At 40.9% G+C, this 13,667-nt stretch overlaps 2 protein-coding genes across 3 annotated transcripts in view; one reads left to right on the top strand and one right to left on the bottom strand.

The window, feature by feature from the left end:
* Positions 1 to 7,229, bottom strand: part of dnajc10 (DnaJ (Hsp40) homolog, subfamily C, member 10) — a 15,582-nt gene extending 8,353 nt beyond the window's left edge. The window contains exons 1-14 of the mRNA XM_013913935.1: positions 7,100 to 7,229; positions 5,875 to 6,131; positions 5,595 to 5,757; positions 5,393 to 5,443; positions 4,166 to 4,248; positions 3,798 to 3,929; positions 3,043 to 3,136; positions 2,812 to 2,889; positions 2,568 to 2,611; positions 1,143 to 1,208; positions 615 to 680; positions 445 to 534; positions 203 to 313; positions 6 to 120 (exon numbers count right to left, since the gene is read on the bottom strand). Of these exons, the coding sequence (XP_013769389.1) occupies positions 6 to 120; positions 203 to 313; positions 445 to 534; positions 615 to 680; positions 1,143 to 1,208; positions 2,568 to 2,611; positions 2,812 to 2,889; positions 3,043 to 3,136; positions 3,798 to 3,929; positions 4,166 to 4,248; positions 5,393 to 5,443; positions 5,595 to 5,757; positions 5,875 to 6,084 (1,303 nt within the window). The 5' untranslated portion in view covers positions 6,085 to 6,131; positions 7,100 to 7,229. The remainder of the gene's footprint in view (positions 1 to 5; positions 121 to 202; positions 314 to 444; positions 535 to 614; positions 681 to 1,142; positions 1,209 to 2,567; positions 2,612 to 2,811; positions 2,890 to 3,042; positions 3,137 to 3,797; positions 3,930 to 4,165; positions 4,249 to 5,392; positions 5,444 to 5,594; positions 5,758 to 5,874; positions 6,132 to 7,099) is intronic.
* Positions 7,230 to 7,923: 694 nt separating this feature from the next.
* The window catches only part of nup35 (nucleoporin 35), an 8,230-nt gene continuing 2,486 nt past the window's right edge, over positions 7,924 to 13,667 (top strand). Inside the window, exons 1-7 of one of the 2 annotated variants that reach the window (XM_005745533.2) lie at positions 7,927 to 7,993; positions 8,987 to 9,090; positions 9,690 to 9,857; positions 9,963 to 10,099; positions 10,758 to 10,815; positions 11,994 to 12,102; positions 12,180 to 12,249. In XM_005745533.2, coding sequence (XP_005745590.1) covers positions 9,078 to 9,090; positions 9,690 to 9,857; positions 9,963 to 10,099; positions 10,758 to 10,815; positions 11,994 to 12,102; positions 12,180 to 12,249 — 555 coding nt within the window. In that variant the 5' untranslated portion in view covers positions 7,927 to 7,993; positions 8,987 to 9,077. Of the gene's footprint in view, positions 7,994 to 8,986; positions 9,091 to 9,689; positions 9,858 to 9,962; positions 10,100 to 10,757; positions 10,816 to 11,993; positions 12,103 to 12,179; positions 12,250 to 13,667 lie in introns of both variants that reach the window. The other variant, XM_005745534.1, reaches the window with a different exon arrangement.

Raw genomic sequence — 13,667 nt, 5'->3', positions numbered from 1 at the left:
CTGACCATGGTGGATCTCAAAGTCGTGGATTCCCAGTCCTTTAAAGACAGCCATACAGGGTTTATGAATGTAAAGAGACTGACACAGCTCTGAGTCCGCTATACAGTCCACTCTGCCAACCTGGAAGGACAAACAGTCAGTCAGACAGGCAGGCAGACAGATACATGCAGAGACACGCACAGACAGTCAGATAGACAGATACCTGTATGTGGTCATTTCGGAGGAAAGCTTGTAGCTTCTTGTACTCGTTGGAGGCAGAGTTTTTGTTACCAAATGTAAAACTGATTAACCAGCGATGATGGGCCAATTTACTCTGGACGAAACAAGTTACACTGCATCAGAACAATTTTACATTGTACTTCTGTATTATATTGAATTGCGCTGTAATACAATACAAGTAATTGTATTATGCACAGGTGGACTGTGCATCTGGAGTCAGAATACCTGGAAACTGTCGCTGGTGAGAAGTTCCAAATCAGGTAGATGGTTGATGACCTGATTATAAATTTCTTTACTGTCCAGAGTATTCAGCCACTGAAACACATACACATAGAGTCAGTATTCCAGTACTATACACAGTATTAGCACAGACAGTAGTGTGTTCTTCGTCTTACAAGTACACTGTCTGGTTTATTCAAAGCACTTCCAGGTGGGAATAAAGCAGTTGCTCCACTGGTCACCTGAAACACAACAGAAAGGTTAGCCAAGCAGGCAATACTGCTGGAAATAACTAAAGCAGTCTAAAGTCAGTTCTAAGCAGAGCACTATGTGTTGACAAAATATCATCCTCCCTCCTGGCTGTAGCTCAGGGGGTATTGCAGGTCATCTACTAATTTACTAATTGGAAGGTTTGGTTTGTTCCCTAGTTGCTCCAGTCTGCATGTCAAACTATTCTTGGGTAAAATACTGAACACCACGTTGTTGTCTCATTGGAGTGTGAATGTGTGATAAAAGCATGCATGAATGGGTGAACGAGGCATGCTGTATAAAGTGCTTTGGGTGCTGAGGTAAAGTAGAAAAGCACTATGTAGAAACCATTTACCCCCATCTTTGCAGATGATACTCCCACTTACATTGTATATAAACCCAACTACACAGATATCTCATGCATGTACCATTACTATAGTACTTCTGACCCTTACCTGGAAACTTGCACAGATCTGTTCATCTGCTGTGCAGTCCATCCATCCCACCTTAACCAGACCATCCTACATTCAGACACAAACACTTAGCAGTTATAAAGAGATCAAACAGGCGCTGTAGTATTTATTACAACACATACATCAGCATCACAGCTACTAATAAACTTGTCATGATAGAACTACAAATAAAAGTTTGATTTTTTTTAAAGATTTTTAACATTACACAATGTACGTTACAAATGAAACATAACTTGAGGATAGTGAGCTGCCTTTATAGGATTCAATCAAATTGCCTAGACGACACTAACTGTCATAGGTCTGTCGGTCACACACAGACATCGTTTACAAGGCTGTTCCTCGCAGCTATTAGATTGGAATGACAAGCTGGAAATCCAAAGTACGTCCTCACTTCAAAAGGTTAGAGGACAAATGCATGAAGATGACACACAAGCCCTCAGAGAAAACATTTGCCTGTCATTCATCAGCCCCAAATAAAGCTTATCATTTGAAAAATATAAAGAGCCACATGGCAACACTGTGGTTAGACACACGGTCTCTTTGGTGACACATTCACATAAGTAGAATTTAGCATTTAAGCCTTTTTTTTTGTCTTTGTCTTTCATGTAGGACAGTGTTAACATTATTAGTGACATATATCCTCAAGGCCCTTTCACATAGGACGCAACATGCGCTGCGCTGACCGCTAACTAGAGCGAAGGACCCAAATTTTGTGCTGTGCTGACCGTTGTGCTCTGCCTGTACATCTTTTTTTTTGCAGCCGTTTTACATGTAGTAAGATGCCCCTGCTCCTTGTCACTTCAAAATCTCTCTCTCTGACTTTTCTCTCTTCTCAAGTACTTTAGAGGAAAAAAATGACCTCTTCAAGTGTTTGAAAATTTCTAAATCCATCCAGGGCCAATTTAACCAATCCCATAAAACACACCTGCTGTGTGTCTGTGATATCACATCTCTAAAGCAGTTTTGTTCTGTTCTTCACACAGCTTCAAATGACATAAAATCTGAATGATCGTTAGAAGCAGAGCATGTGGTCTGCACCGGGCCTTATAATTTGACTAGATTCTCTCTGTGCCTGATTTACTGTCCTCCTTATCTGCTCCGTGCAGCTTGAAGCAACTTCCATAAAAAATATTTTATGTAAGTGATGTGGCGCACAAAGCAGATTCAGGGATTCTTCTGAATCACACTGCAGTGTGTCTGGTGGGATTTAAGCATTTCTCTGAGTGGGTATTTCAGGTGTAAGAGTCATGGGTTTGGGAGACTGAAAACCAAAGCTGCGTGCCCCTCCCTGCATGGCTTTATAAAATGCTCTACTGGCTCAAATCTTTAAAGTGAATTCATTTATTCAGCAGACACAGCATGTCTCTGTGATAAACAGCTGTAAAAACATTACTGCTGTTGTCTCACCAACATTCCTGCCAGCTTCTGTCTCGTTCTTGGCTCCAGGCAATCTGAAAAAGAGACAAACACCATTTATTTTAAACAACAAGCTTGATAACACCAGTACACTCTGTGTGTCCACGTATCAGAGCGCGTGGTTATGTAGACTGATTTGTGACACATCTGCCTGTCTTTTCATAAAGAGTCTTGTATGTGTGTGTATGTGTGTGTTAGCACGCAAAAAAAAAAGCTGACTGTGCACATGTGTTACCTCCACTGTCAGAGCAGAAGGTGATCAGCCAGCCAAGCCCTGACGAGAACGCGCTCTCTATCTCGCTGAACACGTTACCTGGAAAAAAAACATTAGCGGTAAGAATAGGATGAGGAATAAACTCGAACAACAGAAAAACTCTCCACAGACTGTATTTCACTGAAAGTTTAGCCAGACTGCTCGCTAACACAAAGTTAGCTCATCTCAGTGTGGTCGCGGGTTGTAGTTCACCTTGCCAGAGCTGAGTGATGGTTGTAGTGATGAACTGCATGGAGAAGCGAACCAGGTTGTCTCTATTGCGCTCCCCATTGAATTTCTCTGGTCTCTACAGAAACGCAAAGAATTGATGAGAAATTATAAGAAACAAAACATGGAACATGTTAAATAAAGCTTTCAAACAGTGAGCGCAAACTTTTATGTCTGGGTTTTACTTTGTGAATGTGTGAATGCACAAACTCATCAGCGGAAAAGTGACATTACAATGCACCAACTAAACATGTGCCTCAAGCAGCAAACATCAAAGAGGTTTAACAGAAATAGCCACTCGGCTGTCGGGTCTCCATCTGTCTGTCTCCGCATCCACAACAGAGTGCAATCAAAGCTATACTCGGTTCTCCAACAGCATCAGTAGTTGAAGTAAATGTACCCTTGAATGAGAACGTACTCACTGATTTTCCTTAACATGCACTTTTTGTTTAGTGTAAACAAACAAAGGAGGCAAAGGATAAATAAGCTGTTTGCCTATCATAGGAAAAGTTCAATTATGGACTAACACTGGTAACTGTATACAACTGGTTTCAAGCTTTTGTCATTACTTTGATGAGTCTGTTAAACTCATTTATCGACGTTCGATTGAAACTTTTACTTGGTGCCTGCTCAGGTTTGTAGTGTTCAGGTGCTTGAGCTAACTCAGTATGTGCATGTACTACATTCATTTTTCAAAGTTGAGCTATATCCATTTTTGCTACAAAAAGCAGCAAACACACCTGTCCTGATCTGTATATGTACAGACTGGGGTAGCTGTTGATGCCCTTCCTCCTGCAGAGATGATTGTTGTCTCCACAGTTCACCGCTCCAATCCTGATCACACCATCCATCTCCTTGGCAAAATCCCTCCACTGTGACATGCAAAGGTCAAAGCAAACAGACACGTACATATTTTAGTAACTCACTCTGTCTGACACAGAGTCTAACTCTGTCTATGTGATTATTATCAAGTTACAACTTGAGCAAGAAACTAACAAAACCAGGAATCTTTTTCTAACAGATGCATATATAACACAGAAGAAAACAAAATCATAAAAGGGTGCAAGACTGAGGATGTGTGTTTAGTGTGTTTCTTGTGTAGTGTTACCGTCGGAGCCAGCTGGTGACAGTGGGAGCATCGTGGGAAATAGAAGTTGATGAACCAGATTTCTCCAGAGTTCACTGCTGCTTCTGAAGCAGACACACAGGCACGTCAGTCACTACCTGTTTACGCTCTTGTTTCTCACACGGTGTTTGTGTCGTGGTGCCTTTGAAATCCTTTTACTGTTGCTCCCACTGATAAGAGTGGGGTAAAACTGCAGTTTGGAGAAAGCTGCACAGCTGTTCTGCTTTATGCTAAGGTCTGAAGACTTACAGGAAAAAAGGTTTACGGCACATATATACACACACAAAAAAAACAGACAGCAAATAGCAGTTACTCTGGAGTTGGACCAGCCATTCCCAAACTTGACAAGTTTGAATTGTACTCTGCAGCTCACCCAAAACTAAAATCAAACAAGAAAACCATTAAACATTCCCTTTGTGTTTTCACTTTGATTTGCTGCTGACAGATTAGGCTCTTTGTGTCTGATGACAAGATATGAAATAAGTTCAGGATAAAAAACATTTTAGAACCAATCCAGCATGCGAGACAAACAACTGAGAGCCTCTTCACTCATGAGCAGAGAGTTTGAAATCAGAAGAAGACAAAGACATCCGTCATGAAAGAATGGAACCTGATGTCTATGTGACAGTGGGTAGGACTATTACAATTACAATGTGTGGAACCACACATTGTAATTACAAGTGTATAAATGTGCGTCTGGGGTGTCAAACATAAGACTGAGGGGCGAGAACTACAGATTAGATTTTGGACTTTGTACTGTGTTTTGTCTTTCAGACAAAATAATTTTTCTTCAGTCCTCTCAGACTGCTCATTGTGGATAACTAAATGTGAACATTTGAGAATGTGCTAAAATGTTTTTATACAAGAACAAACAAACAGTTTGTTTGTTTGGTGGGTTGATTGGTTGTTTGGGGCCATTGCACTGTTTTTCTGTTCCAGCACGATTAAGATTAGCTCAGGCTCTGTATGACAATGAACTAAAATGTGTTTGACACCTCTGAAGTTAATTGTGCAATGTATGATGTCTGTCATTAAACAAGAACAACAAGATTTCAAAAGCCAATCAAAATAAATTTGAGAAATCTTTAAATTTACATTGTTCTTACGTGTTGGCTTTTTCTGAAAGGAAAACATCAAACAATCGAAAAAGGATGAAGGTTTTTCTCATTTGTACACTAAAGCAAAAACAGAATATGTTTTATATCTTACCAAAGTCTCCACTGTCCAGCGTGATGATCTCCAAATCATCGTCATATATACCTGGACAGAAAGACGAACTTAAATACTGAACAACTCTTTGTTCACAGCAGAGCTAGCTATTCTTTTCTTTTTACAATATCCTCATAAAACGATTTCTATACAAACAATTGTAAAAACATTCAAGTGTTGTAACATCCCATTGGTTACTTACCAAAGTCATATCTGTAGTAGTTCCAGCTCTCATAGCGTCCGCCCTGCTGCTCGTCCAGTCCTTTTTCTCCATATTTATCATATTTCTTTCTCAGGTCTTCATCCTTCAGAACTTCATAGGCACGATTGACCTGCAGGAACTTCTCGTGGGCTGAGGGGTCACCCTGAAATAGTCGATAAGCATCAGTTTTGTCAGGGTTTCATAGAGACGCGACAGATTTCAGAGAATTACTGTGTCATTTTTTTGTGTTTCTGGATTGTGGTTTGTCCGTGTAACTCACAGGGTTTTTGTCAGGGTGCATGGTGAGCGCCAGCTGCTTAAAGGCCCGTCGTATCTCTTTGGTCGTCGCTTCCCTGCTGACTCCCAGCAATTCATAGTAGTCCTGGCCCTCTGCCCAAACTGCCACCAAAAGGACGGTGAGGAGCATCGGCAGCACCGTAAGCCAGATGGACCGAGGGTGTTGGGCCCTTAAGGCAACCCTGTGCGCCATCGGGAATGTTCCTTCAATGAGTCAACAAGCAGCCGCAACTAAAGGAACTGGGGCAGAAAGACACAAAGATCAGTTCTAAATACTCTGTCCACCCAACCCTGTAGCCATTACCATCCCCTTGCCTCACTAATATCACAGTAAGTGAGGCAAACAGCTTCTTTCCACAGCAAGAAAAAAAAACAAATACAGTCACTACAGGAGAGCCAGCATGTCACCTTAGGAGTGTCGTTTACATATGTGGCCTGTTTGGATTGGCTTAAAGGATGGAAGCATTATCTCTACTTTTATATGGCCTCAGGCTTTGGAAGGACAAGTGGTCTGCAGATAAAAAGAAAGAGGAGCATTTTTTTTACACCGTTGTCTTTTGCATTGCAGTTTCCTGCACCTTGAACTATTCAAACAGTTGCTTTGATATCCGCAGATTTCTTCCCTGTTTTCAGGGTCACTCCAGGAGGATCGCGACTTTTATTGTACAACAGTTTTCCTCGAGAAAAATGAACATACTACAACATATTTAATTTTACATCTTACACAAACAAAAAACACGAATTTAAATGAAAGCTGCATCTGCTTCCACGAAGCTGCCTTTTAATTAAATGGTAATTACATTTGATAAACGGTAGCTTTCAAAGTAAAAGCCTCTATTTCTCTATTCTTGAGCAGAAACAGAGCATCCATGTAGATTTGGGAACTGTTTACGAGATTAAGGGAGAAATAAATAGCAATAATAGCACTCAGATATTTTAATCAAAATTCCAGAAGATTCTGAAAAACAAGCCTAGTGAAAAATATTTTTCTTGATACAGTAGATGAAGCCAAAAAGGCGATACATCAAAGTACATGCATTGTTAACACGCCTGTGGTTATTCCTGTTAAAACTTGCTCAGCTAACTAGCTCGTTAGCTTCACTGCGACACGGAGCTGTTTGCTGTCTTATTGGTGAAGCAAAAGCCAATATTCATGTAATATTTAGCAGACATTTCAATATTAATTTTTAATGCGTCGACGTTGTTACCTTTAAAGAGTCCCAACTTCCAAAAGTCTGGAGATGAAGATCCGCATCAGCGTCCGGCTCGGACCCGGCATCAGGTTGCACACAACAGCCCAAGCTGCTTCCGCTTACTGTGCTTCACAATAAAGGTCGTGCAGCTAAACGGTACACACAGACAAAACTAAAACTATATGTATGTTCAGAAAGCCACTCGTTAATCTAATTTCATTGTGTTATTCTGTTTATGAGGCCTGTTCCACCCACCAGCTTGCGTTATAATTTTATTTTGATAACAGAACTCTAGCTACCGGATACGTCTTGGTTGTCTGTAGAATAAGTGACAAATATTTAACAGTATTTGCCACATGTTGATGACGTTCACGCAAATGGTGTGTTCGTTCGTCGGTGGATGTGCGATCCCAATGCTTCCAAAACTTTTCCATGAAATTTCAGTGTCCGGAAAAGAATTATGAGATAAAAGTTTCTTATGCATAATAAAAATAAAGTAATCAAATGGGGGAAATATAACTTCAATTAAAAAAACGGTGATTTAGTTACTAGATCAATGCATTTTAGTTATTCTTGAACTTTTGGTTAATTGATCAGCAATCCAACCTTCTAATATTTCACAACATATTTGTTTTCTAGCATTCCTTGTGTTTATTACACTATATCAGGGGTGCTCAATCCCAGTCCTCGAGAGCTACTGTCCTGCAGCTTTTAGATGCATCCTTGTTCCGACACAGCTGAATCAAATGAATGGCTTGTTATCAGGCCTTCTCCAAACTTGATGGCATGCTGAAGAGGTGATCAAACATTTGATTCAGCTGTGTTGGAGTAGGGATGCATCTAAAAGCTGCAGGACAGTAGCTCTCGAGGACTGGGATTGAGCACCCCTGCACTATATGTAAACGACCTGTAAGGATTGTTTTGTTTGTTCTTTCTACTAGTGCTTTTCTTTTCATGGATTTTTTGTGGATGCAATTACTCCGTCAGTCAGTACATGTCCCGAAGAGGTTATTAATGTGATGCTAAAATGTTGATGTTTAAATGAAGCTATTAAAAAGTTCATTTACGTTAGACTTTTCAGGTACTTAGGTTGTAGTGATTTCATTAAAAATCCTCGTTTGGCCAAACCAAGGGGTTAATAATGCTACAAAAATCTTATTTTTTAAAGCAGTTCCCTTAAGAACTGGCCACACTGGATCATCTTTGTTTGTTTATCATTCAACACTGATTCCCCGTCAAATAGCAGATTGTATCACAGGAATAAAGTCTGTAGTGGTCAAGAGTTTTCTCCTGTGACTATGTACAGAAACACCCTTTTTCCACAGAGCTTGGTTGCCAGGTTTTCCCTCGTTTAATTTGACTGGGTCAGATTTTACCCAGAATGTGAAACATCTAAAATAGGAATTACAACTGGAGCACTTACAGCATGAAGCAAAAGAAAAAAGTGTAGTACAGTCTATAGTATATAGATTTTATTGAATCCCTTAAATGTTTTCGGTTAAGCCAAAAATAAACAGATTGAAGAATCATTAAAAACAGATCCCTTGTATGCGTGTTGATAAAAAAAAAAATTAAGTGTAAGAAAATAAAAGCCCTCAGATATTTTCTTTTCTTTGTACGTTCATTTCATTCATTAGAAAAATACAAATGAACGACGTTACGCAGGGCCATTGAACGCGTCATTACATTGACGCTTTCTAAATTCGCCGGAAGTAAGCTGTAGTACTTCCAGTTTAGCGTCAGCCTTTTCCCAGTGCCTCTGAACTCCAGAAACACCCCGTGGCGGACTGAAAGAGTAGATTTTAAATCGGTCAGCTGTAACAGTTTAGGTCCTTAAAAACAACACTGACTCCTAGTCGCGTTTACGGTGCAGTAACTGAGATATTGTGACACATCATTTAGCTTTGTTAGCCGCGTTAGCCGGCTGCCATCCTTTTTTCCGAGCGTCACTTCCTACTTTTGAAAATCGCGGCCAGAAAGGAAAGAAACAGAGATGGAGTTACAAGGTAAGGAAAACTTTTAGAAATTTTAATCCGTTGCGTTCTGATTGATGGTATTAGCTATTCGGCATTTATGGCTTTATTAGGCAAGCATGTCATATGTCATCTGTCAACTCTGTGTTGGGGCAGCGGTGCTAATTTTCTTGCTTTAGAAGAAGGTAGAAGGTAAAGCACTACAAAAAAGCCCATGTGTCGACCACAAGTGGCTGTATTTTAGTATTTCTTTATATAGATAGATAGATGAATACTTTAATCATTAGTTAAGATTTTTATAAATTGCGGATGTCCTAAGACAAGAGAATAAGTTTAAAAAAAAATGCTCATGGCTCACAATAAAGTTCACACCATGAGAACATTCGTTTTTTCAGTAACTAAGATTCCTCTACACAGAGCATCATTCAAATAAATATACACCAATTTGCGTTCATCTCCAGATTTAACATTGATAATAAACACCTAGATTTGTGGCATTTGTTCCCACTTGTTAGAGTGAAGACATGCTGTCAGAAGCTTCATAATAATATACTAGCATCTAAGCTCTAAAGCTGTATTTCTATTAATGGCTGTTTTGGATCGTCTGTCATTAACTTATCCCTGTCTCTCAGTGGGTTCAGAGCCGATGACCTTGGGCTCTCCTACCTCTCCTAAGCCAACCTCTGGGGCTCAGTTTCTGCCCGGTTTCCTGATGGGTGACCTGCCAGCTCCAGCAAGCCCACAGCCTCGCTCTTTTAGCCTGGCCTCACCACTTGCGGATAGCACAAGCACACTTCGAGGTGAGTGGAAGAAGAGACATACCTGATTGTTGTCTAAAGCTTATATTTTAGATTATTTAGATTAATTAGTGACTCATATTCATACTTAACTTATTTTAAATGGAGGAGGAGGAGGTGGTGGAGGAGGTTCTGCCATGCAGCCTGTTGTCCCCACACCCAAAGACAAGAGTGGAGCCCCACCTGTTCGCAGTATCCATGACGACCTGGTTACTGTAGCGACACCTCTTGCTGCACACAGACAGGTGGGTAAGCATGCACGGTAAAGTGAGTTAAACCGCCTATTTTCACATGAAAGCTGCCACCTCCTGGTTTTGTAACCAAGACAATAGCAGGGATAGCAGGGGGGGTTGGAGAGGGAGACTGAATTAAGAAATGCAAATGGGTGAAGGCTCTGCCATCAGACGCTCCCCAATGAACCCCGACCCCAGGTCAGACACAGTCACCTTGTGTCCAGTGACACAAGTGCCATTCTTCTTCACAGAGGTGTCTTTTGAATCACATTTAGTTAAGCACCTAACCCAGGACTAGTTTGGGACAGAACTCCTGGGATCTTTCATAAACAGCAACGCCTCTACCCTCAGTAAGGTGGTGAAACATGGAGGCCTTATAGCATTTCATGGTGACTTAATTTCTGTACATCATCATGCATGGTCAATATAATTTTCATATGTTCACAGATGTTCAGGAATAGATACAGGTGGTTGAATGGCACACACTTGATTCCTGAGCAGGTGCATGATGAAAGTAAACATAAAGTAGGCAAACCAAAAAAAAACCAGCGTGACAAGGCTCATTACAGGCCAGATGACTGGCTAGTGCTTGTGTTTGATGAAAGTTCACGGTGACATGTGAAAAAGGCTTTTTAAAAACATGTTCCTCTGTCTGATTAACTCTCTACAGTCGTTCCCAGTCATGCAGTCTCCTCTGTCAGCACGTCAGGCCTCCACTCCAGGAACAGGTACACACTGACACTGCTGACTACTCTGTTCGTAGTGACTTTACAACAACTTCTAACAGTAATGCTCGTGTTATGCGTCGCAATGGCTAGAAGTCATCAAGGATAATTTTTTTGTAGAAACATTTAAAAACAATGGCTTCCTGAGAGTACTTTAAAAAAATGTAAATAAATAAAAAGAGCAGCTGGTGACAGAAGTCATTGTAGCTAGTGAAGTGAGGGATTAGCCGGCTAAGTCAACAATCAAACTTTGACGGGAGCAGAAATATGAAGTTGGTTAGACTAATTATTACTGTCACTTGTAGCACTGGTTCACTGCTCAGTTATGGAGTGACAGAGTTGCCCAAAATCCTCTCACTCATCATGCTTATGCCCTTAGTGGATGTTGTAAATGGGAGAAGTGGAATTCCTGGTGGTACTTTTATCTAGACAGTTGATGGTCAGTGACATTGCAAAAGCATATTCGGTTTTATAAAGGGAAGCAGAGTGTTGGTCGTAGCACTAATTAGAAAATGTTACTCTTTTCTTACTTTTTGACTAGCCTAGATTTAGATTGCATTTTGATCACAGTGACACTAAGGGGAAATGGTGGTATGGGACTGTGGCACAACCATAATTATTGCGACAGTGTGCAACAAATATGAGGCCATGTTTTCTTTAGGCTGGTTGCTTCAAAGACGGGTGGCAGGGCTGGGATGTTTCGCAGTCAGTTGCTGGCTTCAAAGCAACTTTGTTGCATCGAGATGGCAAAACGGATGAAGTCTGTCTGTGATCATTTTTTCTGTGTTAATAGACAAGACAAATAGTGACGTGGCTGCTGGATGGTGATAAGACTGCAAAACAGACACTTTGCAACTTTTCTTTTATGTAGGAATATAACTAGAACGTGATTTTAACTCGCTAGACAGCCACGTTTAGTATTTTTCCTCTCTATCTTCTAGTTTACAAGGTTTCCATCCTACTTTCATTCTACTGTTACTGAACCATTAGGAGAATTGGTAGCTAGTAGCTTACCTGCATTCTTTCATTGTTTGTTGCTGTAAAACCTGATAACACTTGCAGCTGCAGATACTGACACATCAGTGCACAAAGCTTTGTTTGTGTTGGCACTGAAAAGGTTTATTCTTTTGCTCACAGTGGGGTTTATGGGGATTAACTGGGTAACATATCTGTCCCGACAGGCATGCAGCAGATGTGTCTGTCTCCAGCTCAGGTGGACCCCTTCTACACTCAGGGAGAGTCTTTGTCATCTGACGACCAGCTGGACCAGACCTGGGTCACAGTGTTTGGGTATTTATGCTCACACTTCATCACACTTCAGTTTAAATGCACTCTGTGTACATTAAGGGTATGTCTGTGTGTTTTAGCTTCCCTCCAGCCTCGGCTTCCTACATCCTGCTCCAGTTCGCTCAATACGGAAACATCCTCAAACACACGGTGAGACACTCGCACATCATTATCAGACTGCAGGATATTTGTGTCTGATCAAACGGGCACTATATCATATAGTGTTTGCATATTAACTATATACCGTTAATATGCAAACAAGTAAAGATGAGCTGTGTTCCAGTAGTAAAAACAAATACTAAAACAGAGTTAAAGGTGTAGTGAAAATCAAGAATGGGAACTCTTCGTGGGATTTTATCCCAGTCCTCCTGGAAAAGAATTGTGATAAAATACACCTAAGAAATCCACCCAATACATAGGAACAAAAACTCTGTTACGTAATATAGTCAGCTACTTCTCCGGTCAGTCCATCGTCCCATGGATGAAATTGCTGTAGTGGCTCGAGAATGACCTGCCTGTCCCTCCGGATCGCAGCAGACCTCCAGAGCAGAACAAGGTCACCATCACTAGCTGCAGAGCAGCAGGCTACATGACTGCAGGGCACAGTACATAAGAGAGAGAGCAGAATAACATGTTTGCTTCCTGACATTTCTGGTGTTTAACTGAATCCATTATACCTGCTAGCAGTGAAATACAGTTAAGTCCATAAGTATATGGACGGTGACACTTTTTTATCGTTTTGCATCTGAATACAGTCACAGTGGACTTTAAATCAAACAGTCGAGATGGGACCAAAATGCATGGTCACATCTTGTGGAAATAACTGTATTTTCAGTGCCAGTGACTGCAGCACAGGCCCCAACTACCAACCAACACTTGTTGAGCTAAAAACATCTGTTTCAATGACGTCAGTCCACAGGACATGTTTCCAAAATGCAGCGCGCCTCTGGATGTTTATTTCTAAACGTTAGGCATTCAAATTCATGCTGAGGATGCAGGAAAGGTTTCCTACTGAGCATCGTTGAAGGCCATGCCTGAATCTTTTTAAGTCACTGCGGTTTTTCTTGACCTCTTAGCCACCACAGGCCCTGATGGCTGCCATTTCCTACAGACGGATGAAATGTCTATCAAAAACATTTTATGACTGCTGGTTTTGCATCGCTTACTAATCACTTTTCCAGTATTGGTTCTGAACAAGCACCAACAGACTAAGTGAAGTCTGACATTGTAGCAGAAAGTTTCTGATGGTTCAGATCTTTTGGTTGTTGAGATCGTTCAAAGTTGAGTCAGTGACCAAAGTGTAAAAGTTGTTTGTTACCGGTGAGAGTTGATCCACACGGCTTACAAATCATCTGTGAAATGATTGCACCTGTTTGCAATCACAGTATTGGTATTTGGAAATCAGGTGCAATGAGTGAGTCTGACTGTGAAACCACATACTGTTTAAAACTGCTTCATTGTTGGCTTCACTTTTCAGACCTGGAAGCTGCATCTGTCTGTTATGCTGTTTGTGGTCTAGAGCGGACAGTCAGTGTATTTGAACACCTTGAAATCAGAGCACAGACAGG

Source organism: Pundamilia nyererei, unplaced genomic scaffold (assembly GCF_000239375.1).
Source record: "Pundamilia nyererei isolate P.nyererei 1_Seehausen unplaced genomic scaffold, PunNye1.0 scaffold00160, whole genome shotgun sequence".
Lineage (NCBI taxonomy): Eukaryota > Metazoa > Chordata > Actinopteri > Cichliformes > Cichlidae > Pundamilia > Pundamilia nyererei.
The sequence above is the reverse complement of the archived record's forward strand: the minus strand, read 5'-3'. Positions and strand labels throughout refer to the sequence as shown.